The 26,966-nt window shown below is 52.3% G+C and overlaps 1 protein-coding gene across 4 annotated transcripts in view; it reads right to left on the reverse strand.

Annotated features, from left to right (window-relative positions):
* The window catches only part of DLGAP2 (DLG associated protein 2), a 451,130-nt gene that overhangs the window by 322,608 nt on the left and 101,556 nt on the right, over window positions 1-26,966 (reverse strand). For all 4 annotated transcript variants that reach the window (XM_074329261.2, XM_074329259.2, XM_074329260.2 and 1 more), the window contains one exon: window positions 18,690-18,744. In XM_074329261.2, coding sequence (XP_074185362.2) covers window positions 18,690-18,744 — 55 coding nt within the window. The remainder of the gene's footprint in view (window positions 1-18,689; window positions 18,745-26,966) is intronic.

Consider the following 26,966-nt stretch of genomic DNA (forward strand, 5'->3'; position numbering starts at 1 on the left):
TGTTGTTTTTGGTTTATATACCACATATCAGTGAAATCACATGGTTCTCTGCTTTTTCTGTCTGACTTATTTCACTCAGCATTACACTCTCAAGATCCATCCATGTACCAAAAGGTTTTAAACTGGAGAGTGATAAGGTGGGGTCCACGCCCGTGGCAACCACCGCAATGACTTGGCTGGGGGAGGGGTGTGAACAGACAGCACAGGGGACAGAGGCCGGAGCTGAGCGGGGAGGTGGAGGAGCAGGGAGACAACAACCCACGTCGGGCGGAAGCCACAGGGCTTGTGGGGCATTCGATGGTCGCAAGAAAAACAAGCATCAGGACAACCCCTGGGGCTGGGTCTGGGTGACAAGGGTGGACGCCATGGGTGCAGGCAGGAAGTGACACTAGAGTGCAGGACTCGGTGGGAGCATAAGGTGGCCTCCTGGCGGGTCCCTGGGAAACGCGCCCAACTGTCCAGCCCAGGACCCAGGAGGGTGGCTGCCCCGGGATCTGCGAAGCCCTGGGGAGTAAGGCACACAGTGATGAGTCCAGAACAAAGAGCCAGGAGAGAAGCGGACATGTGTGGCCTCGACGTCGGCCGCAGGACGCCTTGTGATGTCAACTGCTACAGAGGGTCAAGCCAGGTCAGGCCTGAAAAGAGAGATCTGTAAGGAATTTTTTTTTTTTTTTAAGAGGGATGAGCACTTTATTTAAGGGCTGAAGATAGCGGGCGACTAGAAACTAACTGGGTGCTACCTCGGAAGGCGTAAGTTACCCCACCCCTCAACGCCTTCCGCGGAGGTGGGCCGCCAGGCGTTTCCACAGCTTCCCGGCAGGGCAGTTTTTTGCTGCTTACCAGCACCTGCTCCCCGCCCTGTAGGTACGGAGTGATACCCTCGCTCTTGGTTCTGGAATGACGGCCGGGTGAGTTCGGACCTTCCCCTCTGCGCACCTCGCAGCAGCGCAGCGGTGGGACCGCAGGAGGCCGGCGCGCTGCCCACACGCACAGCTCATCTGCTGTAAGATCTGTAAGGAATTTTTTGACGATCTATTGTGTTGCCAAAGAAATCTTAAACGAAGAAGATGATCACATTTCTTGTCCTTCATGTAAAATGAATAGCGAAGGAGAAACTAAGGCCTACAGGTAACAAAAGGCTTTCAGGCTGGGCATCAGCCAGCGCTTCAAAGAAAAGAACGGAAGTTCCTTTTGCCCAGAGACTTCCCAGGCTCCAATCCTGGGCGCTGCGTCTAGCCTTCTAGCCTCACAGCGACCCCGAACCTACATCCGTGTCCTTTTAAACCCTGTATTTGTCAAGTTCTCTTACACCTGGAGGGTGATTTCGTACCTACTTTTTGGTCGGAGTACTATGGGGCACTGAGTACATGAGAATATTAGGGACAGAAAATAATTGTATGCGTCTAAGTCCCAACACGTGAGGCCGTGAAGGCCAGAGGGGAGGGGCAGTTCGTGTCAGTGTCAACCAGACCAAGGCCAGAATTGGACATTCGGGAGGTTTTCTAACACGAGCTGATTCTGAAACTTGCATATTCTAGCAGCTGTACCCAGGACCAGAAGTTCCTGTGACAAATCTCACTGCAGCCACCCACAAGCATTAACTCCTTTAACATATACCAGGCATATTGTTGACTCCATGTAAAAACAAAGAGTCATGCTATCCTCACTGGCTTTCAGGTCCTGCCTAAGAGCGGCCCTGGCGGGCCAGGGGCCAGTCCCAGCTCAGTGGCTTGGTCTGCGGCCATGGGCGAGAGCCATGCCTCCGCCCTGCACAAGCCAGCCAGCCCCATCAGGGCAGGGAGGCCCAGTCCTGTCAGGTGGCAGTAGTGACAGTGTTGGCAGCATGTGGCACATGTTCATCGCTGACAATGCTGATTAGCTCAGGTGCACACTGAGTGTCACAGAGACAGAGAAGGTCGGCCTCAGGAGGCCTCAGGCACCTGTCCTCTTCCTGTCCCTACACACAAGGATACAGGCCAACAAAGCTGTCATCGCCCAGGGTCCCTGTGTAACCTCAATGAGCACCCACGACTGTCAGTCTCAGTGCAGGGCTCTCCGCTGTGGTATCCACAGCACACCCGTGGGAGCCCCTATAAATGTCCCTGCTACAATGCGGGGGCAGGTGCTCACAGCATATTTGAGACCCCGCGTGAAGCCACTGAGCAAAGTACCAAGGAACTGCTGCTACAACTGCCTTGCATTCAGTACTTTCTCCTGCAGGGAAGCTGGGACAGCGAGCCACCCAAAAGACAGGAAAGCCCCATCTGTGCCAGGCATCACGTCGGGCGGGCACTGCCCACATGACCTTCCTCTCTGCCATCACCCGATTAGTAATGAGAAGTGAAGAACACGCAAGGACGGGAGAGTGGGTGACCGTGGAACTGGAACCCAGGATGTCAGGCTTCACTTCCACAGGCATCTGAAGGTCCACCGATGTCTGCTTGTCGAGGGGACTGTCCCTACATGCTGATCTGTGCTGTGTGTACCAGACGGGCCACTGCGCCCGGGCCCCGGGCCACACTAAAAGCGAACAAGAGCTCCTGTTTCCCAAAGAAATGACTCTGAAAGCAGGACAGAAATGGAAGCTAAAGCACAGGTACTCACTTCCCACATCTTCCTTAAGGAGGTGCACTGTGCAAAGCCCCAGAGGGATCCGGACAGTGAAGGAAACAGGCATCTGCGTGGAAAGCCCTCCCATGTCCGCACAGGTCCGCAGTGGGTGTGGACACGAAAATGCTGGCACCGCCCGTGAGCTGTGAGCCGGCCAGCAGGGGCTTGAGGCTGGCTTGTTAGGGACAGCAGGGGTCTCACTCACATGGGTCCTGGGACTCAGAAACACACCGTCGGCAAGTAACCCCAAGGCACATTTCCCGTGAGACGATGCCACTTTACAGCAAAGAATCATCATTCTCTTAAACCTCCTCACCTTCACGTCCACCAACAGCACAGCTGGTTTTCTTTATTGGGCTGTATTTTCCCCAGAAAGCAGCGATTCCTGTCACTGCATAGAAATTCTTTATGAACTCTTCCAGAAAAGGCCCCTGGGGTACGAGGCAGGAGGCAGGCATTGGAACCCATGGCTGACTGCGGACTGTCCCCACTTCCTGGAGTAACAGAACAGAGCAATCGAACAGCACGCTCCCCTCAATGCTGTGTACGCATGCCTCCTGAGTACAGGCTGAGCGTGGCTCTGACGGCCGTGCATGCGTTACAGCACCCGTCACACGCACCATGCGGGAGATGCCACTGCTGTGCCACCCTGCCGAGGACAAAGCCACGGCTCAGGACGATCAAACAATGTGCCACTCGGTCCACAGAAGGCGTCAGAGCCAGGACCGCAGAACAGGAGAGGCCACAAGAGAGCAGGCACAGCGACAACACAGGGAGCCGACTTCCAGGCAGCACGAAAGGACACACGTCGCCTGGAGGTGACTTCTGAGGTAGGACACTGTGTCTAGTCTGTGACTGTGCCAAGAAATGGAGAAGAAACTTGGGATGTCAAGACTTACTACATTTCTGTTCAGGACTAAAATTCAAACTCCTCATGAAAAGACAACTCACAGAACGAGAAAATATTCTCCAATCAGATATCTGAGGAGAGCTTCAGATCTGTAACATACGCAGACAAACCACAAAAGTAACGGGGCGATTCGCACAGATGTTGTTTTCCATGTTTTTAAGTAACTAAAGAATTGTCCCCTAGTGTGCAATCTGGTACAACTGGGAATGATACCTGTGGTTTAATCAATAAGTGACTGCATTTTGGGGCGCCAATGCCCACTCCCTACCCATCACTTTGTCACCTGGACACTGCACTCACCACTCACCGAGCACGTCCTCCCAGGTCACACCCAAAGCGTCCAGATGCCCGAAGCCCAGCTCTGCCAGCCTGGTCCATGTCCTCACCCAGGATTTCCTCCACCTATGCCTTAGCTGTGGCTCCACACAGAGGGTCCCCAGATGATCGTGTCTGACATAGACCCTCCCCATGCCGTGTGTGTGCTGCTGGAGGCTCCCCTCTTCCTTCCAGCCCAGCGTGACAGTCCCAGGGCCGGCACACCCGTGTCCCCAGCCATTGAGACCAGAACGTCCAGAGTCGTCGCTGAGCAGTCACCATGCGCTGCAGATGTGACATGACCGCGTCCCTCCAACGCCTCTGCATCTCTCTCTCGCTCCTGGCTCCTCACTGAGCCTGTCTCCACAGTTGCAACACAGGACACAGAATTGGGCCGCACGAGGAAAGCCTGGTGTCCCAGACGGCAAACACTGTCTGTCTCTGCTTCCTCCCGTGGCCCTGCCTGTGCCAAAGCTCCCCGCACTGCAAACACCGCAGCTTCCGAAAGGCGTGCTCAGGAGGGGCGCCGGTACCCGGGCCCGATAGGATGAGCAGATCTTTGCGGGCAGACGAGCAACAGCTGCTCTGCATACGTGTCCTCCATGATGCTGAGAGCACAGACTTGGTTCCCAGGAGGACAATGTCACCTGAGCACGAGGGACAGCAGTCGCCATGGGCAGGGGCGAGGCTGCGCAGAGTGAAAACCAGCCGTGCTCTTCCCAGACTTCACGCGTTCCTCCCAACACCGTAACTCCTGTCCAGTCCGCCAGGGGTATGTGCCTGGGGAAACCGTCCCTGCATCACCTCGTAACAACATATGCTCAGGGAGACAGAAAATCACAGACCATAACACCTGCCCGTGAGGGCACCCTCAGTGCCCGTCCTGTGGGAGGGACAGTCACTCGTCTGAGCGCCTGCTCTGCCAACGCCTTGGATTTCAGTGCAGCTGGTGTGCTCACCTCCACCTGCCTGGTGTTGTCTTCTTCTGTCGTTCTAATCCCATTCCAAGAGATTCCGGTGCCCTTATGATCCTTTCTGGAGTTGCTGTGACTTCCTTTGGAGGATTTTCATAATGCTGAGCCCAGCCAAGGCAGGAACACCACCCACGATTTACACGTCTTCTCAGGGAGTCTCGTGAACACTGGCTCCAGGGCCTGCCACACAAGAGGAATGGGGCATGACGAACCCTCCAGGGGAGTTCTCGTGATCCCACTGCTCTGCAGGATGGACCAATGATTTATAAATGACAGGTTAGCTCATCAGTGGGGAAAGGCTGCAGTTATTTTTGTAATAAGATGTCTAATGCATTTAGGGTTACTGGCATTTGGGGGTCAGCATTGTTTTTGTCTTGGAATGTTCACAGAAACCTGGTTTTGGAAAACACAGCAAAAGTTAACCTGTTTTGCAAAGGCTTTTTGACTTTAGGGAAAAATACCTCTTTGAAAGGCCTTACCAGACAAAGGGTCCAAGATGAGAAGCTGCCCCCCTCCATTCCAGACGACCCTCCCCACATCACCAAGATTCAACAATCTCTTTAAAAACATTCTACAAAAGGTGGGGAAGAACGTTCTAATACACTGTAAAGAACAAAGGCAGCTTTACAGATTTTACTAGGTATGAATTAAAATACATACCCTTTCACAAATCCTCAAAATAACCCAATGGAGGCATGAGTTCAAAAGGAAAGACACGAAACTAACTGGCCTAAATCTGAAGAAGCTTCAAGCACTCCTGACCAGACAACGGGACTCTGACCCATTAGAAGGTATCACACCTGGGTTGGGTATCCTACCTGCAGCTCTGGAAAGTCGCACCGCTAGCCCCTCTGTGGAGACCAACGCAGCCACCCCTCTGCACACAGAATCGGTCACCTGCCAGTCAAGAAGCGCATCTGGGCTTAAGTTGTCATTACAGAGACTAAAGGTGGGAGGCATTCTTTAGGGCAAATTTCAAAGAAAAAATGATTTTATTTTCTCAACCCCTGAGATGGGCGAGGTAAGAGGGAGGCAAGCTGGAAAGCTTCTGGCCACTCCACTCTGGCCCACGGAAACACCTGCAAATCTGTAGCAGACGAGGAGCAGCAAGAGGCGCATGGGGAGCTGCCACCTTCTAACAGAGAAGATACAGCTTTTTACCAAACGCGTCACAAATCCAAGTTGTAAGTCATGAATTTGCAAGTGTTTTATTAAGAAGTAATGCACTGATTATAAAGTTCACTCATTTAACATGCATGTTGGTTTTTAGCATATTTACAGATATGAGCAACTATCACCACAACCGATTTCAGAACACTGGCATAGCTCCCCCTCCTCAGCTCTGGAAACCACCACACTGCTGTCTGTCACTCTGGACACTCCCCAGGAACACGATCATACAATGTGTGGCCTCCTGGGTCTGCTTCCTGTCAGTCAGATTAATGTTTGCGAGGTTCCCCCACGTTCCAGTACGTCTCAGTATTCCCTTTTACTGCTAAGTCACATCCCCTTGTATCCAAATATCACACTGGATTCACCCAGTGATCGCTTGACGGACGCCTGGACGGGTCACCCCATTTGGCTTCCATGAACACTCACATACAAGCTTTTGCCTGGATGTATGTTTTCCCTTCTGTTGGGTGTATATCCGGGACTGGAACTGCTTGTGGATATGGTAACTCTGTGTTTTACAAACGTTGGGGGGAGAGGGTGGCTGCCAAACTGTTCTCCACAGGGGCAAAACCACGTTCCATCCCCACCAGCAGTGCATGAGGGTTTCAAGTTCTCCGCGGCCTCGCCCACACTTGTTATTTTCCATGTTTGTAGTTATCACAGCCGTCCTCGTGAGTGTGGAGTGGTCTCACATGGCAGTTTGATCTGCATTTCTCTACAGGCTGATGGTGCCAAGACCTTTCCATGTGTGCTTGGCCGTCTGACACATTTTCACAACAGTGATGCTGCTGTCCCCTCGTGACATTTCATGTAATTCCCAAGGCCTTTAAATGGCATTCGGATCTTAAAATAATATTAGGGTGAGTTAAGAAATGACAAATTTTTGGTTACCTGCATGATTTGAACTAAATCAAACTTTGGAGAGGGGGAGTAGGTACTGGGTCACTGCCACAGGTCTCGCCGTCTACAGTTTCTTTCTGTAAAGTCCCCATGAGGAGGAGAAAATTAATCCTTGCATACAGTACATTAAGGGTAATTATATTTGAAAGCTTACATTGAAAGTTTTTTGTACTGTCACCCAACTGCATAGAGATGCTGTACACACGTAAAGTCTGTGGTAAAATTAATAAGCAGAAGGAGCTTCCATGTTGGAGGAGAGACTGGACACCCCCCTCCGGGGATGATGGGTTTGCCTGGTCTCCTCCTTGACCTGCGAGCTTGGCCCCAAGAGCTAAGATTCCTGGATGCTCCCACGGGAGCTGTTAGCCTCTGGGTGTTAACAAAACAACTGCTCCTCGCTCCTCGCTTCTGGGAAATTCATCTTCTTTATAATTAATTACACGGCCTTCTGAAATGCTCCCTTGCACACACTGTACTGTTAAACTGGATTACAAGGCAGCCACACCACAGCGTCCCGTGCTGTCTGGTACTCGCGTCCTGATCTTAGGCAAGGAACCATACATATCCTCTGAGTTAGAGCCCGCAGAGTGTGCATCTGGCTTACGTCCTTGGTGTAAACGGCTACTTCCTGCTGTTCATATGAGGAAGCCCTTTTCCCTACTTCGCCATCTATTTGTCAACCTCTATTTAGCTCTAACTTTGCAATTTGAAATGAAACACTCTTTCACGAGTAGTTCCAATTCACCCATCAGAATTCAGCAAAAATATCCTATGGGAAAAAGTCTTAATACAAATTAGAAACCAATGAGCTGCTGGGAACATGAGTGTGATAAACACGATAGTAATCAGAAGCTGAAGGGATGATTTCTAAGTATTACCCTTAGAAATTTCATTAATGTTCACATTTACATTTTGGTCATTCTAACTACCATACATCTCTAAACAATGAAACCTTTGTGTAGACGGGAGCCTTGGTGCCACCAGCGATCATTCTGGAGAAAATACACACTGACTGGCCTTGTCAGCTCTGCTATTCGTCACAATGACCAAAGATCAAAATTTCTTTACTGAGTCCCATCAGTTTTCATGACAATTTCTGTCATTTTATAGTTTCAATAAAAATTTGCACTCCCTTCTACCAGGATAAACAAAAGTATTTGGATAAACAAATATTTGTAACCATAACAATGCCAGAATCTTGAAAAAATTTCTTCTTTCAAATTTTCCATAATTTTGATATAGTTTAAAACGCAAACTTTTAAAAGAACATGAGACTATTACATGCACAGAACTTCAGGTAGCACCATGGACAGCTCCCAGCACAGCCCTGTCACCCATTGAACGTCTGGTGATTATTGAAAATAATTTACTATAACTGAAGCAAAGCCTATGGATTCAGTAAATATCGAAAGTATTAAAAGCAGGCTTGCCCTTTGAAAGAGAATTTTACACTACCATCCTACCTAGCATTCTACCAATTTGTCCTGTGAACAGAGGTACTGAAAAGACAATGTACAAAGGTTTTATTTTATTTTTTAACATAGCAAGTTATCAAACACAAGATAGAAATCCTACCAATTATTTGAATTATATTTTAGGCACAAATGGAACACTATAAAAATGCATTAGAAAAAAGAAACATAGAAATATATTTACAATATGAATGTCAGGTAAAAACAGTATACATATTCTTCCATTTACATAATCTATGTATAGAAAACATGAATAAAATAAGTATCTAAATAACAACAGTGATTCTTTCTGGGCAGAAGATGTAGATGAGTTTTTCCTTTGGCTTACCTTAATTTCTTAATTTTTCTACAAGGAATATTCTATAAGTTTTTCTATAGGGAATGTACAGGGTAATACTCAAATGTACAGGTCAAGTTTATGGTTACTTCTTGTTCTCCAGTTCACCAACTGTTATGTTTCTCTTCAAACATGTTTTCTCACCTATGGAACAGAGAAAACGCTCCCATCTTAAAATGGTGTTGTGAAAATTACATGAGCTGCTGCAAATGAAGCGCTCAATACATAGCATTACCTTTATGTATCATTGTGTCACTGAAAGGTTGAGAAAATGATACTGAATGTTTTCCTCTGTAAATTGCTCCACTGTAAACCTGTGTCCTATCAAATTCTATCATATGAGACACGCAAACTGAACTGGTCACACTGCACTTCTCCATTTTTGGTAACATGGTACCCAGAAGCCGCAGCTCCAGATCACAAGCTGAAGCTCTGCCGGGCCGAGGTCCAGAGGGCACGCAGCACAGTCCTGGTTCTGGACCAGCTCTCCTGCCCCACCACCCCCATCCCCCACGCGCTTCTCAACTGCAGCTCAGGTCACAACACGTCTCTGTTCAAGCCCCACGTGTCCCCTGCTCCATTCGTCATAAAGCCACAGTCCGCACGGGAACGGGGCCCCACATGGCCCAGCTCTCCTGCCCCTCCCAGCTCACAGTGCCCCCACCTCTGCCTGGAGAGCGGGCACACACACGCCCCAGCGACACGGCCTGCCCTCACTTCACGTGTGTCTCTGACCGCCGTCCCCTTCTCAGAGGCCCTTCCAGGACCACCCTACCCCTCGCCCGGAATAAGCCGCACGATAGCAGGGGGCTCCCGGGTCTGAGGCGCCTCCCCCAGCAGCTCAGCACAGGCAGCCAGGGGCTCAGAACGATTCACTGGGTAAGCACCTCCAGGAGGGGGCACAGGCGGCAGGGGGGACCGGAGAGCATGTCAGCAAACAACCGCCACGCTGAGTGCAACAGACGTGGATGTACTGGAGAACGTGCACCCACGAGTTACGTGTCGCTGAGCGCGGAGCCCCCGGCTCTTTCCTGCCCACTCTTCCCTACTACATGGCTCAGGGGCCACGGCGTGTCTGGCAGGTCACGGGAGCACTCGGTCCTCAGGCGTCCGGACTCTCCTTACAAGCAGGCCTGCCGACCAGCACAGGCCCTCCCCATGGCCACAGGTCAGAGGCCGAAGCCCTCCGGGCCTGTGCAGGAGCTCAGCTCGGCGTGGAGGACTCCCTAGAGAAGGGGACACCCCCAGGGGACAGAGGGCTGCGGAGCTGAAGGCCGTCAGACCTCCCCGCCCCCACGTGGCCCCCCACGCAGCTCTGCGGAGCCTCGGGACGCTCGGACGCCCGCGCCCGCCAGGTGGCGCTGCTGCTCAGCGCTGCGGGAGGGACCCGCTGTGCGAGCGGCGGCGGGTCCGCAGGCCGCCACTGCTGTCACCGCAGAGCAGGGACAGAGCCTCGGGTTCTCCAGTGTGCCGCCCTCTACGGAGGTGGTCATGGGCAAGAGGGCTCGGGCGCAGAGCCGCTGGCGCCTGCACTCCCGCTTCTCCCCAGGTGCTGTGATTCGCAAAGGGGACAAGCTCGGCCACGTCCAGGAGGTGTGCCATGTGCAGGGCAAACCACGGCTCGCCGTGCCTTTTCTTTGATTTATTAAGGCTACTGGGCTCCCAAATGCTCAGAAAGAGTAAAGCAGACTGATGAATGAAGGCACACGCAGCCCCGCTGGGGGCGCCCAGAGAAGCCGTCTTACAGACCCTCCTCCCCATCCGCCTCAGCACAGCACTGCGGCCTTGGCCGGGCCACAGAGCACGGGCTGCGGGGGACTCGCTATCCCCACACTCCTGTTCTCCCGTGACCGTCTGCAGTGCCAGTCCCAGGCTTTCAATCAGGCTGCACCCCCCCACACACACACACACACACACGTCTGGGGACATATCTGAGTGTCAGGACTGGGACAAGTGTGGCGCCCCAGGTGGCAGGCAGAGGCCGGTGCTGCTGAGCACCCCGCAGAGCACAGGCTGCCCCAGTCCAAACACAGACACACCTCCCCTCAGAAGCACCGCTCCTGACTTAGGACGTTGCAGACTTTCAGGACATCACAGCTGTCACTGCTACACAGTATCTAAATTTTGGTTGCGTCTCCCTCTGTGTCTAGTTCAGCCTGAGAGTTCCCCTCCATGGGATCAGCTCCGGGGCCAAGACTGGACACAGAAGTTCGTTCCACTGTGAGGCAGCCACACAGGGGTAACCTCGGCAACCACCTGTGTCTCTACTATGACCATTTTTAAACTTCAGTTAACCTAGAAATAAGAACAGAAAGAAACCCTACCTAGTCATTCGTGCCTGGCACAGTGTGTGAGCACTGAGAATTGACATTACTCTCAGAGAAGCATTCAGTTACTCAGGCAAAGCCCCGTTTCAGATCAGGCAGCAAACTGTCAGGTTTGCCGCAGGAGCGCCTCCTGCTGGCCTCTCCGCAGGGCACACTTGGTACTGTCCCAGTCAACAAACGCAGGCTGAGACCGCGCCTGCACTCACAGAGCCTGAAGCCCCGTGGAGGTGCGGCCACAGCTGCAGGGGTGGCAGCAGCTTGTGTTTCCACACAGTTTGCTCCCCAGCGGCCATTCACGGTAATGGCACCCATCGCACATGGCAGGGGGTGCTGAGGGGGAGAGGCAGCCCCGGCCTGATCAGCGTGCTCTCACGCCTGTTTACGGATGAAAGGGATGACACCATCCATAAACTAGGAGGTAGTGGGGGGCACACTTATCAACCGATTTCCCAAAACGGGAAAACAAACCCGGTCTCATTGCTTTCTAGACACTTTCTATGTCCTCGATTGAAACATGGGAATTTCAACAAACCCATATTACAGACAAAAAACCATCATGGGTGTGGATGGGTGTGCGATGAAACTTGAGAGACTAAGAGAGAGAGAGAAAAAAGAAACTTGGAGAACACTAGAAGACGTCCTCTGTAAATTTCCCAACAAAGATGCTGCTACAGAAATGAGTTGCAATCCCCATTCCTTAAATGCATAACCCACGAGGTAATGTTCAAGAAAACCTTACACAGACAGGACTGCACTGTAAATGCTGGCATTTTCTGCTCCTCTAGAAGGCTGAGTAAGAAGAAAGTGAGCGAGGTGACCGAGGGAAAATGAGGTCCATGGCTCTGTGCTCCCCAAACCTCATTTTTCCTGAATTCAAAATTCCCAGCTGCTAGAAAACTAGGAAAATATAAAGTCTAACAATAAACACTAAAATGCTGCGCGTGGTATTCAAGGTCAAATAACATGTCACTTTCACAGAGGATCTAGACACTCTCTTTCTCTGTAGGTCAGTGACCACAAATTGAGGATGTGTCTCAGAGACAGATCTGGAGGAAAACAAGACACCTGAGAGAAAGGGCGTGGATACCAGCACGTGGGAGGAGCAGCAGACGCCAGCGTGGGTGCACGGAGGGGCACGCGTGCAGGGCACGGCAGGCAGGAGCCTCATAGCTGAGGCCTCGGGTTTGAAATGCTGCTCCCCGTTTTATAAATGAGTCCGATAGAGGAAAAACAGGAACCAGAAGCCATGGCTGTGGGGGCATATTCTGTGCACTAAATTCTAATTCTCCCTAATATAGGTTTCTGTCAGTAAAACTCCCACAAAGAAACTACAGAAGGAGAAATGGGGGTCGGGGAGAACGCTGCCCTTGAATTCGTCACACCCAAGTACACAGACTGTGACCAGGAAGAATTATTAATACTTACTATCTGGCAGATCAGCAACAAAATACGTCCTCATCACCAGCCATACATTTTACTTTCCTAATTAGGGCACATTATGGAATATAGTTCAATGCCAACTCATACCTGTGCCCAAGCAAATCACAAATCTATAAAAACAGAGTTGCATCTGTATTTATCATCTCAAGACTAACCATTTTCAGGAAGATTTCAATGGTTTCACCACTAGCATTCAACACAGGAAAACAGACTTAGGTTGACTTCCTGGATCTCACAATAAGAAATTACAGCGCACTTAGAGAATTCAAATGTGTTCGCTAGCTTCTGACCAGTTAATGTAATGAATTGATAACTTCCCTTAAATAATCTCTTCAGCCAATGTGCTGTTAGTGCCCCCACGCCACCCTGGACGCCTCTCGCTGACCCTGCGGTGTGAGCCCAGTGAGGCCGTCTCTCCAGCTGCCCTTCCAGGGCAGGAGCCTCCAGCCACATGCGCGGGCTGCACACTTGACTCAAGCGGAGCCCAAACATAAGTGAAAGTGCACCTTGGATTTCAAAGGCTTAGCATAAAAATGTAACATTTCTCCTTACACATTTTTCTATTACATGCTGTGCAGAAAAGTAGTAGTTTTGCAGCAGGCCTAAGGCCTCCGTCCTCACAAAGGCCCGCTCGCACATGGACCCAGCTGGCACCTGGGAGAATGACGGGCAAACAGCTCCCTACCCCAGAAACTGACAGGAAATGTTCCCTAAATGACACAAGGCTCACTGTGCCTGAACTCTCTGTATAAACAACATGGCATGTGCTGGACACCTCACCACATTGGGGGTGTGCCAGTGCAGCCGCCCCCAGTAAAACCCCGGCTGCTGGGCTCCAGCAAGCAGCTCTGATAGTCAACACTTCTCGCGTTGTCCCAACTCACTGCGGCAGGAATGAGCTCACCTGCGTGACTGGGAGAAGACTCTTAGAACATTACCCCTGCTTTCTCCTGGACTTTCCCCCATGTGCCTTTTCTCTTTGCTGATTTTATTTTGTATCCTTTCACTGTAACGAACCATGGCTGTGAGCATAACTATATGTTGAGTCCTGTGAGGCCTAGAAAACCACCAATGCTGGGGTAAGTCTTGGGGACCCTGAACAGCTGGTGTCAGAAGTGGGATTTGCTAGCCTGATGCTGACTCACTGAAATATGGAGAAAGCTTGTTTTGGAAAAGAAGGGTGAAGGGTTGAGGATGACAAAACTCTGAGGCCTGGCTGTCCTCTGAGTCGTCCACAGTGTGAAACAGCAGCTGAGCTGCTGTCTGTGAGAAGCAAAAGTCCCCTGTGAAATTTTACAATGACACGCCCAACCCCAGGAGAGTTAAGGCTCTGAATCCCTGGACAAAGTGTCTGACTGTTCTGGCTAATGTGATGGGGGAAGTGCAACGAGGTGATGCCGCTGGTTTTCCTGTTCCTCCCTCCAGGCAGGAGCAGAACACTAATTCCCAAGGTGGCTGTGGATGTGCCAATAAAGGTCTGTGTTCGCCTCTCCTCCTTTAAGTGGGAGGAACAGAGGTTAAATCCAGTCACAGAGGCTGGAGCAAAGTTTTAGATAAACCAAGAGAAACAGAGGGAAACACTCCAGCTGTTGCCGCCCACCCTGCTTTCTAGTCAGGGTCTCCAGGCAGCCCTACCATGAAGCCTGTAAATCCTGGATTTAATGCTGGGGATCTGTGTAAACTTTCAGTAAGAAGAGGGGTGACGTGTTTACTGGGGGAAATGTTGCTCTGTAGCTATTGCATCAGGATGTGTGATAAACACTGATGTGAATGTTACACGCTCACATTTCATGACCAGTAGCAGGACCAGCCCAATCAAGGAAGCCGCACAAAGAAAAAGGCGTTTGTGGGACCCAACTTCTTACTGTTTCTCATTGATGCAGGTTGAAATTTAAACACTTCGAATACTCAAATTAGACCAAATCACAATAACCGATGATAGCTCCTATTTTTCCCTGTCAGAGCCTGTGGGAAACAAAGACCACAGGAAAAGAGTCACTCTCCAGTTGGGGACACACTTTTGGAGATTTCTGGAAATTCTCAGTTTGCTAATGAGCTCTCATGAAATCAGATGTCTGCCCCTTCAAGGCTGATGATTTTCCAGCCCAATGTGAGTATTTTCAAGTGATTATTTAGCCCCTAAGGCCCTAAAACAAAAGGACCGCATGCTTGTCATGTGGACTTGATACATGGCCTTCCTGCCACATCTCAGCTTTGCTGCCTCCCCAGAAAAGCCACTGGCTTTTTGTTAACCCTGGTTTTCAGATCCTGGCTGTGCAGGCCCCACTCCAGACTAAAACCTAACTGTTTGCTATGCGCTCTTTCAGCCTTAACACCTGCTGTACCAAACTGGAACCCGGTGAAGGGCTCTGCTCAACAAACAGGACTGAGAGTCCGCAACTCGCAGCTGTGGACGCTGTTCTGTGGGGCCACGACTGAGAACACCGTGGGTGCTGGCTGGACGGCCTGGGTCACAGACAAAAGCCACAGGAAAGGCCTCCTGTCTGATGGCACCATCAGAAGTCACGTTGCTGATCAGAGACGTTACCCCCTCATGTGATCCCTGAGAGTCGGGGGGTGAGGGCCCTGACAGACAAGACTCTGCAGCCCTAGGGACGTCCCATGGCTGCGGACTTGATGTGTTTGGCTCTCCTTCCCTCTCCTCCTCCTGGCGCACACCTTTCTCAGGTGCGATGATCACACACCGGTGCCCAGAGAGGTCGTGAGCATTTCCAGGCTGCTCGCTGCATCACAGCAACGGGCGGGAGCACGTAAAGCTGTTTAAACTTCCGTTAAAACTCCTAAACGTGCTGTATCTTTCTGGTTCCATTACATAAAAACATATTTTGTCAAAATGCTCTGTAAGCGACTCTATCTGACGGAAGTTCTGCATGCGAGTCCGAAACGCCTGGGCGGTAAGTACCCAGTGAGACACGGCGACTCTGAGAGAACAGAGGAGCCCGGCACCAAGACTCATGGGGGAGCAGCGAGCTGTCCATGAGCTTCGTCTTTCTAAAGGCTCAGCAACCTGTGACCCTTCCCGCCCCCAGAGGGACCACATAAACACCAGCCACCCCCATGAGCCTGCCCTCACTGCTCCAAGGACAAGGGGAACTTCTGGGACTGACCATCAGGCAGCCCTCTGAAGCCAAGTATTCCGGAAGCGTGAGACTGGACTGCTGACGCCCCAGGGAGGGAGCCGCGTGGGGCCTGCGAGCTGACACGTGACTGCTGACGCCCCAGGGAGGGAGCCGCGTGGGGCCTGGGAGCTGACACGTGACTGCTGACGCCCCAGGGAGGGAGCCGCGTGGGGCCTGGGAGCTGACACGTGACTGCTGACGCCCCAGGGAGGGAGCCGCGTGGGGCCTGCGAGCTGACACGTGACTGCTGACGCCCCAGGGAGGGAGCCGCGTGAGGCCTGGGAGCTGACACACGCCCTGCGGGGGCTGGCAGCCTGGGCGTGTCCCCGGGCTGTCGCAGCAAGGCCTCACCCTTCAGGCTCCAGCTGGGTGGCGCTGGCTGTGCCACGTGTCCTCGCTCCATGACACATTATAGCCGTGAGTACGGCCATATGCGGGTCCTAGAGTCCTCCAGGCCTGTCCTCAACCCTGGGGATGGCCATGGAGACCCGACACACATGGTTTGAATACATGAAGACAAACAAACTGTATATAAACGGTAACTTCACCCTTTCCCCCCATCAGGTGACTGGCAGCTACTCTAGGGACATGCAGCTCCCACTGGGTCTTGGAGTCTCTGCAGTGGGCTCTGTGGGGCCAGGCCGCGCCCTCAGTCCTGGGAAAGTGGGTGAAGCTCTGGTCTCACCGCAGGGCCCCAGATTTCCTCGTCAGGGGGAAGGGAGCTGCTGCCTCCAGGGGGCGTGAGGCTGAGGGACCCTGAGGCTGAGGGACCGTATGACACAGGCCTGGCTGAGTGCACCTTATTGCTACCAGCGACTGAACTGAAAAGAACTGGAGTCAGGAAGGCAACAAGCTCTTGTGGGACCTGAGTGGGACCTGAATCCAGGTTTCCTTCCTCAACAAGCACAAAATAGAGATTTAGAGCTGTGATTTCCTAGTATTTCCACCCCAAATTTTATATGCAAATTATTTCACAGTCATCTGCTTTCACTGTCAAGTAGAGATATAACATACCTCAAATAATCAAATACCGCCAGAGGCTTAATCTGTTTGTGGTTTCGTTATTTGGTTATTATCAAAATTTGCAAAGTAAATCCTGCTGCTTGGCTGCAAAGTCAGTTCATTCCTGAAACTTTGGATCATTCTCAGCAGTCGAATGGGCTGTGTCCTGATAGGCAGGAGAGAAATGTTGCGAGGCAGCTACGCTGAGTCAGGAGCCCCGCCCGAGTGCGGCCTGAATAAAGAATTCCCTCCATGCTCGCCTGCCTCCACCTGACTCCCCAAAGGGCAAGACAGTCCTGAAGCGCGCCCCAGGAATCGAGACAAGGAGGCCAGGCCACCTGAGGGCCGAGTGGCCCAAGCTCTCCATGGCTCGGTGCCGCACGCACGCAGGGAATCATATGCCTCACCTACACTTTCCTTGGTGGAAGGTGCTGCCGACCTGCGACAGAAGCCTGGTACACGTGGATACATTCACACTGTGAAGTGTGTGACATTCTGACAACTTAGTACAAAGCATTAAAGTAACTACAAGAGATCTGCTGCTTAGAGGGGGAAAACTCTGCCTTTAAAAAACCGTAAAGACGGGTTAACTGAGTCCAGAAAGGAGCCACTCAAAATAAAGTCTCTGTGAAGAAACCACTGCTCATAAAGGCCCCAAAAGCACACAGCACGTGCCCCAATTCAGACAACTCTACGTGCAGTGTCCCTGAGTCCCAACCAAGACCAGCTGGCAGCCGGGCTGGGATGCAAAGGAGCCACTTCCTCTGAGACCGGCAGCCTGTCCAGTCGGGAAACCAGCCTGGCTCCCCCAGCGCATGAGTGAAGGAGGGAAGGACCCACAGACGACATCTCAGCAGCCAAAGACCGCTACTCACGTCCAGAGGGCCCCCGCAGGTCCTCCCGTCACCGGCGTGCCTCTGAGCCGATCTCCATCCCTGCGGGCCCAGGGAGGTGCCAGCCAAAGGCAGGTGCAGTGGCACTAGCTCTATAAGTATTAAATATGCTACAAACACAGCTGAGACGAACTAGGTGAAGAAACAGCGACTGCTCTATGCACTTGTCTGAGAAATAACGACCAGTCATGGCCTCTGCCCATCCTCACAGGTGAAATCAAAGACCTTGTTTTCCCCAAACACGCAGGCTTTCCATTCCACACCATCTCGTCACTGCTCAACGACAGCCGAGGAATCCCGCCCACCAGCCATTCGGTAGAGGTGCTGCGCTAACAAAAGTAGAGGAAACCCCAACTGGTGAAATTCTTCTACCCACCAGAGGAGTCCTTTACGATCCATTTCTTCATGGCCAGAAAATACCTAAGACGGTGTCAGTAACAACTGTCCTGGGTGCACGGAGGCCACTGGTCACAGGAGTGAAGAACCCACAGAACCCGGCCGAGAACACGCGCCGCTCCATCTGCCCTCAGGACCTGCGAGGGTTCTTCCCTGCCGAGCGCACCTCACACGGGAAACCCCGCACGGAGAGGAACGGAGACGTGGATCCACAGAGAGCACACTGCACACTGATTCTTCTTGTTTCTTAAGTTTCAACAACAAAGTCCCAAAGGTTGTTTCCAGACTGTTTTTCCCTCCATCATGTTTCCTTATAGCCGTGTGAACCTTCACTCACCACCTCCAGCCACACACATGTGACCTACAATGACAGCTCACAGCACCGTGCAACCGCCCATAGCAACGCCGGCCCTTGGTTTCATTCACTGACACGCTGAAGACGTGAAGACCTGCCTGCAGACACCCCCAGAGGCAGGCCAGGCTCCCAACAACGGGGTTTCAGTAAGCAAGCACAATCAACACAGAACAACTTTGAAACTAATATACTCAGCCTTACAAGACAACCAGTTTCCCTTAAAAATCCAAGAAAACAGTCATCTAAACCTATTTCCATTGTCAAAGAAACTCCGCTCTCTGAGCTCAGGTCACAAGTCACTAGAGAAGTGACTCATCTACTCTTGGTTCATTTCGGTTGCAGTGACACACCTGAACCCCGACACACCTGTCATGCGACTGTACTTCTCCTTCCCACTGACATAAACCCTGTGAGCTCACAGCAACAGCAGCAGAAATGCGTTTACCTGTATTCCTGTCCGGTAAGATGCAGCAATGCTTCTGCAGAATGCCAGGCAGCACCTGTGTCAAAACAAACAAAACACGCGTGGTTACCACTCAGGCAGAGAAGGCGTTACCTCGGCAAGTGTTTTCTAATAAAGCCCCTGGCGCTGCCCCAGGGCCTCACGCCCAGAACCACCTAACCAATGACACCCTGAGAACTCTGACGGCAGATGGTTTTTATCCGCAAGCTGATCAGGTCAGCGTGCTGCTTACTACGCAGTAATGCAGCTGCCACACAGGCCGACGGGTCCCCAGGGTGTCGGGAAAGCTGCAGGGCAGGGACTGCCACCAGGCCGATGGGCCCACAAGTTTCTGTGAAGGCTTTGGAAATGTGAGGTGCAGTTAGGGCCTGAAAAGGGAGGTGCTGGAGCAGCACCCTGCGTCTGTCCTCGGATCCAGCAGAGGCTCTGTGCAGGCTGACTCACAGCCACGTGAAAGGAACGGCTGTTTACATTCAGCTTGGCAGTAACAGCGACGGAGACACCATACTTGGTAAGTGAACAGAAGGTGGAAATAATGGGAAATGGCTTCCCCAGGAAATTCAGTGACGTCGTGAGGCGGACGCAGGGCACAGACCTCGAGTGGGAGATTTACGACTGCACTTCCCTCAACTCAGAGTATCGGCATTTGCAAACATGACCATCTTGGAGATTTTCAGGATCTAAGGCACAGCAGGTGCGGCCGTAACCGAGTCAGGGCCCAGCCTCACTGTGCCCAGTGCGGGGCCAGAGGTTCCGCAGCAGGTCTGACTCGCAGGGGCTGCCAGGATGTGGGGAAGAGGACAGCACCGCGGGACAGAGGGCTCGGCCGAGTGCCAACTGCTGCCTACCTGTGACAGCAGCACTGTGCAAGCTCACGCACACATGCACGCTCACACACCCGTGCGCTCACACACGCGTGCGCTCACACTTGCAGTCCTGGTCTCCTTGTGACTGTTTCCTTCTTTGGCACAGCCAGCTCAGCCATTCACTCCTGGTTTCCAGGATTTCCAAAGGGCCTCCCAGGTTAACACCAGCAGAGAAACAGTCTCCCTACTCTGGAGACACAAGTGATCCTGTGAGCTGGGAAATGCTGCGTCCTGTGACCGGCCCGGAGGAAAGCAGAACACGTACAGGCAGAGCTAGCAGGGGTGATGGGGGAGTGAAGTGGGGCTGGGGGGCCTCCTGGGGACACGAGAGCCTGTGTCCTGGCTGCACAGGTAGTGAGTGCTCTGTGCGGGGCGCCCGGTCCCCAGGTTCCTTCGGGGCCTCTTGCATCTTTTTCACTTTTGTTCTTAGGACCTATTTATCCTTTGAGTCTGGGGCTGTGTCTTAACACATAGAACTCTGCGCGCGCTCTCCCTGGGTCTGCCACTTGCGGCTCCTGAGCTTGTCCCCACCACCAGCGGTTTGCAATATGCCCCCCGGGTCCCACAGTTTCTTCTCTGAACTCGCAGCTTTGTTTGCCCTTTGAGCTGTCCCTTCCACCACTGCGGTACCATGTCCTCATTCGTGAATTCAACAGAAATTTCGTGAGGGCGTGCCTGTTAAGTACCAGGCACGTTGGGGACCCGGAGCCTGGAGCCCAGGAAAGAAACAGACTTGGGGCTAATGGCGGTCGGAGGGATGCCATGGCTTTCCGCTGCGGCCTGGCCCCTGTGTCACTGCCCACCCTCCCGGCTGACTTCCCTGCTGGGAGCGCACCTCCCCGCTGTTCCCACTGTGAGGACGGCTGCTCCTGCTGCCTGGCCCCTCAGCGCATGACGTGCAGTCTGAGCCCTTGGCTGCGTCTCACCGCGACCTTCACCCGTGGGGGCCTCATGAGGGAAAGGCTCCTCCCCTGTGTCCAGGTGCCCTCCCTTCCCAAGGTCGACTGCCCATCTGTGTCTCCCGTGACAGGAGACAGCAAGACAGGCAGCGGGGCCATCAGATGTCACCCCAACCTGAGCTGGGTCTCAGCTGCTCGTCAGTAGGGCGGGAACAATGCGTCTATTCGCCGGGCACTGGGGCTGCGGAGCCGGCAACGCCTGTGAGTGCTCGCGGCTAATGACGCTGGCACAGGAACGCCAGTGGTGGGACCGCCATGAGGCTGGGGCTGCCCTGGCTGACGACCACCCTGTTCCCAGCTCAAGTCCAAAGTCCCGCTTACAAGTTCACTCAACACGTTTATGGATCTCCTTTGAACTGCCGACCAGAATTTCTTTTTTCAGAATTCCTTAAGTCTTGAATACATCTCATTATGCCAATTACGTACTTTGCCCCCTTGCGTCACTTGACCCGGCCCCGTCAAACAGACCCCCGTCTGCAGATCCCCTGCCACCATGAACATGTCACTGTTCTGCTTCTCAGCCGACAAGCGCTTTGCTTCCTGAATTAAAGGAGGCCATGCACCCCTTCTCTTTGTGAGAAATTCCAACGAGAAGAACATGCACCACGGTATCTGTCACGTCCCGGAGGCCTGACTTTCTACACTCTGTACACACAGTTTGGATACTGAAAACTCCTATCCTTCCACTCCTGGAAATTCAAAATATTTCTCTTTTCCTAGAACTTCTGTTTTTCAGAAATTGGACCTTTGGACCTAATTTTTCAAACTTCTCACTACTGTTTTCCATTTGTCTTTTGGTTGTACTTTCTGCAAAGCTCTCTTGAGCCTTCATTCCAACACCACCCGTCTGCTGCCTCCCATGAGCGTGTCCTCTCCGTGGCCCTCCTGTGGCCCGCCAGCTGGCCTGGCCTGGCTCACACCTGCCGCACGGCCCTCCCCTGACACCAGGGCATGTCTCCCTCCATCCCCTGGGCGCCTGTTTCCAGTGAGGTCTTCCTACTCATCTACATGTTTTCCCTGGTGGTGGATTTTTCCGACTCTGACACTCCTTGCCCTCCACATCCACAGTTGAGACTTAGGCCTTCACATTACTCGCCCGTCCGACATGTGGGAGCAGGAGGCAGCCGTCAGTGCTGCTGACCCCGGGGATGCTGATGGGAGTGGGGTCCGTGTGGTTGGAAAGAATTCCCCGCAAATTGATGGCAGCTGCCAGGGATGAAAGGGACGGCAACGAGAGACGTGCAGCTGGGATCAGCACCTCAGTGGGAGGGAGTGGGCGCGGGCACAGGAGCTCCGCCGGCCGTCTACACCGCAGGAGCGTCGCCAGCCGTCTGCACAGCATAGCTCATCATGCTTTTGGTTTTTCAAATTGAAATTGTTCCCAAATATAAAGGATTTTTTTGCAAAAGTGCTGCTCTTCTGTCCTCACCCGTTCGTTTCTGTTGTCTCTCTGGGCGAACGCCTCTTCCGTCCTGCTGTCAGTATTTTAATCGACTTTGAGTCTTACTTCCTGTGGTTCAAATATCAAGTACACAGTTGTGTTATTTGGGTGTGTGAGATACACTCTGCAACCCCATGCGCTCTGCCAGGTGGGCGCGCCTCTGAGAAACACACGGCCACGCGTGTGCACTCCTCCCGGCCAACGCAACCATGGAGGCCCCGCCTGAGGTCTGTCCCTGGGAGAGGCTGCATCCCAGGCCTGCGGTGGCACGAGGCTTCACAGCCCTTCATTTCGGTGCTGCTAGGGCTCATGACTCGCACACGTGTCTGAGAGTGTTTCCTCTGCCTGCCCTCTCGCGTGGGGTATTTAGGGTAACTAAGCGATCAGGCGCCTGGAGCACACACAGCCAGGAAACGGCGGGGGGACCAGAGCGCACGTCCACAGACTCCCAGCCCAGCGCTGATTCAAGGCCCCTGGCCTGCTCAGCTTCGCACGGGCCGGGATCACGGCACTGCCAGCTTGGACCAGTCAGGGTGCACCTCATCAGGGCCCTGAAACAGCCAGCCTGGGAAGGTGGGTGTGGCACATACGCGGTCCTGGGACGGCACAGTTGCTCACACACTGTACCACGGCTCTCACCTCCCAAATGCAAACACATGTCCCGAGCTGGCTGTGAGGGATCAACGAGGTCACGCACACAAGACGCTTGGAAGGGCCGACTGGGCGGCGGGAGCCTTCAGGCTGCCATGTCACTGTCCTCATGTCTCAGGCTGCTGTGACAGATCAGCACAGGCACACACACGGGGGACTGTGATGCAGCGGGAGGCGTGAGCCCGGGACCCCAGCTCAGCACGGGAGTGCCGGGCCATCAGCATCCTCGTCTGTAGAACGGAAATGACACAGGGAGCAAAAGAGCTTCGACAGTGGGATTCGTGTGACCCCTCCCACACAGCAAAGGTCACGGCACATGCGGCACAGACCCCAGGGGGTGGGGGGCTTGTGAAGCGACAGCAGGAGGGCCCAGGAACCCACATTCCCCTCCGCATGTTCTCCGGGTTCGTCCATGCGGTCAGTCCCTAGATGAATGAGTCCACCTACTGCCGCCAGCATGACACCTGCTGGACAGCACAGCTGATGGTCCATGATGAAAATGAGGAAACTAGACAGCGACAGATGTGGTTACGCCCTCGGTGGTGGTGATGGTTTCTTGGGTGCAGGCACTCATCTGAACTCATTAAATTATATTCACTGTATATGTGTGGTTTTTGTATGTCAGTTGCACCTCAGTAAAGCTCTTAAAAAAGACTTCTGCTCCAAATTTTCAAGAAAGTTTTGCTTGCACCTTTGAAAACACACATAGACTTACACCACACGCACATACACATGCACACACACAACAGAATCTGCATTTCTACCAAGCTCCCGGGTGACAGGGATGCTGCTGGGCCAGAAAACACTAGGAGAACCAGTGAACATGGTCAGGCCACGAGCAAACACAGCAACACATCCCTGAGTCCGTCCTTCCGTGCGCGCCGTGAAACAGGACTTTTAGTTGGCAGGGCGGCTACAGTAAGAACTCAAACACACAGAAAGAAGAACACGAGTGAAAAAGAGTTCAAATGGATTTTTGAAAGAAAACTGCAGACAGAGGACTTTCTCAGAAGAGCCGAAATCTGGGACCTGTCTCGGGAGCGCATCTACACAAGGACCCTCAGAATCTGCTGGAGAGGCTGGGGGCTCGGGAGCACAGGAACCCCAAAAGGTAGGAGTGAGGCGGCGGCTACCAATCTACACCCAGAGTGGACGGCCCCCAAGTTCCCTGCCCACCAGGCAGCCCGGCCATCTATGCACCCCAAGAACCCAGCAGAGGGAAGCAGAGCAACACAGGCTCCCAGGAGGAGCCCCAGGGAGACGCGCACTGAGTAGAAACGCAGGCACTAACCAGGCTGCCGCCGCCCCACTCCTACCTCCCACAGGGGGCGCTGCCTGTCACCTGCCCTTCCCACCGTCCCAGGCGGGACACAGGGCTGTTCTTCTGAACGATAGAAATGGCCAAGAGAGAACACCTCCCCAGTGAACTCTGGCCACTAGGCCACTGGTGGTGGATTCCACCAGCCAGTGACCCCATTCATTCACAACAACAAACTCCCACAAATGTTTCATGTCTCACATTGAATGAAGTTGTACGGCTGAGCATGATCACACATTTAAAGAAAGCCCCATTTGGGGAGACAATAAAAGCGACAGAAAAACAAAATTAGTGAAAACAAACATTTTAGGAAACGAGAACATTCTGAAATAATAATAATAATTCAGTAAGGTAGAGAAGATATTTTATCCACAAAAAGAGGATCCTATACTTAGAAAAATTAACAGAAAGAGAAAGCTCTCGGGAATTAGAAAAATGAAAACCAAATCTCTAAAAATAGCTGAATATAAATTCAAGGAAATATTGCAGAAAGTGGAGGGAAAAGAAATCCCGGGGGGATGGGGACAAAAAGGAGGGAACATGGAATTCCTTGGCCATTCCCGGAACACGCTGCCTGAGCAGTGGAGGTCAGAATAAATCATCCATGAACGGAACGGACACAGCGTCAAACAAACCAAGCCCACAGATCAGAGCTCCGTGAACTGCTGATCCAACAGGCCCATGAGCACCCGGAACAACCAACAAAAAGCGGTCAGCCCGACATGCCTTAGTGTGAAAATTCAGAAGTCAAGAAGGGTTCCAAATGCAACCAACGGACAAGATACCAGAAACCAGAAAATTCAGAACAGTGCTTTGCAAATTCTGAGAAAAACACGACTCCCAACGTCAGCCATCAATGAAAGACAACACTGTCAGACAAGCACGGCTCAAAACCTGGGACTTCCTACCCTGACCCCACGGGGCATCTACAGGAACTGCTCCGTCTGACGTACTCCACCGCCACCAAGAGGAGAGCCACAAGAAGCAAGGGGCCTCCCAGGGAAAAGTGGAGGAAAGCGCTGGGGAGGCTGCGGGGTGAGGGGGGCCTGAACATGGCGCCCGGGCTGGGGGCCACTGGAGAAGGAGGCAGAGTGCCAGCACAGACGTGTCCCCAGAGAGAAATGCTGATGTCGAACATGGAACAGAGAGATGTGATGATGGCATTAAGGAGTGGTCCTCGCTTATTTTCTTAAACCAGTTAACAATGAATAAAACATGTTGCATAAAAGAGGCCTCATCCTATACATTGAATGTGATGAAGTACTGACTTCTTCACAAATGAGGCCGCAACCAGGGGAGGGGAGGGGGGCGGAGGTGCTGCCGAGCTCTGGCCTCACCACCACCCACCACAGGGCAAGGCCGAGGCTCGAAGAGGGAAAGAAGGGGTTTCTGGGCAGCAGGACGAGACTGGTGGGCGCGTAAAGTCCCGACTTTGCGCTTCATCTAAGCCTCTCAAAGCTCCTTCACTTTGCATAGTAGGTACATGTATACATTAAACAACATTAAAATGAACTCATAACGTATGGCACGTCTGTACAATGATTGTACAGCTACGAGGAAGCAGTACTAAAATGTACTTAAGAATATTAAAATGACCAAGACACCTATTTGGACTTGAAGCGTTTCAATTAGACATTGTATAGCTCACTCATTACTCTGTAGACACATCTCCAAACACATAGTCTGTATCTCTTTATTCAAAATGCATGTCCAGTAAGTCCGGAGAAAAGCAAACATTGGCTTAAGATCCAGAACAAAATCTGAGCAAATCTGACCCAATCCAGAGAGATACCTTACGATGAAATGTTTATGAAGGGCTACAAAGTAAGGAGTTAGGGATGAGCCAAAAGCTAACACTTACGCTCCAGTAATCAAGACAGTGTGGTGTTGGTGCAAGAATCGCCCACTGGATCAGAGGAACAGAACAGGAGGCCCAGAAACAGACCCGCGAAGTGGAGCCGGCCCGTATGACAAAGGAGCCACCGCGCTAGAACATCCACACGCAGAAACAAACAAGTAAGTCACACTCAAATAAGTCGCACTCTTCACAAAAACATTCACACAAAACGGATCCGAGACCGACGTGTAAAATATAAACTATGAAACTCCTACAGAGGGTTGCTAGAGGGGCGGGGGGGTGGGGATAAGGGGAAGGTGAGAGGTTTTGGGAACGTACAGAGGGATAGTGGATGGGGGAGGGGGTTCACACAGTGTGAGGGATATAAATGATAAACGTCTAAGTTTTGCTTTGTCTTGTGCACCTGAAACTAATTAAAAAAATAAATAAATAAATAAAAATTAAAAAAAAAAAACAAAAAAAAAACCTGCACCTGATGTTTACAGCAACTTTAGTCACAACTGCCAAAATCTGGAAGCGACCAACACGCCCTTCAGCAGGTGATGGATAAATAAACGGTGGTCCATCCAGACAGTGGAGTGTTATCAGCACAAAAAAGAAATGAGCTCCCAAGCCATGAAGGGACCTGCAAGAGCCTGAACTGCATGTGACTGAGTGACAGAAGCCAGTCTGCACAGGCTGCACACTGTGTGATCCCAACTCTGTGACATGCTGGGAAAGGCACAACTATGGGGACAGTGACAGATCAGTCATTGCCAGGGGTTGGGGGAGGGGTGAACGCAGAGCACAGGGGACGTTTAGGGCAGTGAGACTCCTGTGTGTGACGCCGTGATGGTGGATACAGGTCGTTACACATCTGTCCAGACCCACAGAAGGAGCAACACCAAGAGTGACCTGATGTGAACTGTGGACTCTGGCCGATGACGACATGTCCGGGTCAGTTTATCAGTCAGAACAACCTGACTTTCAGGATTTCCAGGTCTCCTCAGGAACCAAAGGCTCCATTTCTGAGAGTGAAACACTGAACACTCTGCTGTGCCCTCTTCACGGGGGAGGCCACATACAGGCCACACGCTCTTGGTCCAAAATGACTGTCCCCATTACAAACGGAACACGCCCAAGAAAGGCTGCACATATTTTCATTCTTACAAAAGAGACCATTTAAC

The sequence above is a fragment of the Rhinolophus sinicus genome, chromosome 16 (genome assembly GCF_057876585.1).
Source record: "Rhinolophus sinicus isolate RSI-liver-muscle chromosome 16, RSI-T2T, whole genome shotgun sequence".
Taxonomy (NCBI): domain Eukaryota; kingdom Metazoa; phylum Chordata; class Mammalia; order Chiroptera; family Rhinolophidae; genus Rhinolophus; species Rhinolophus sinicus.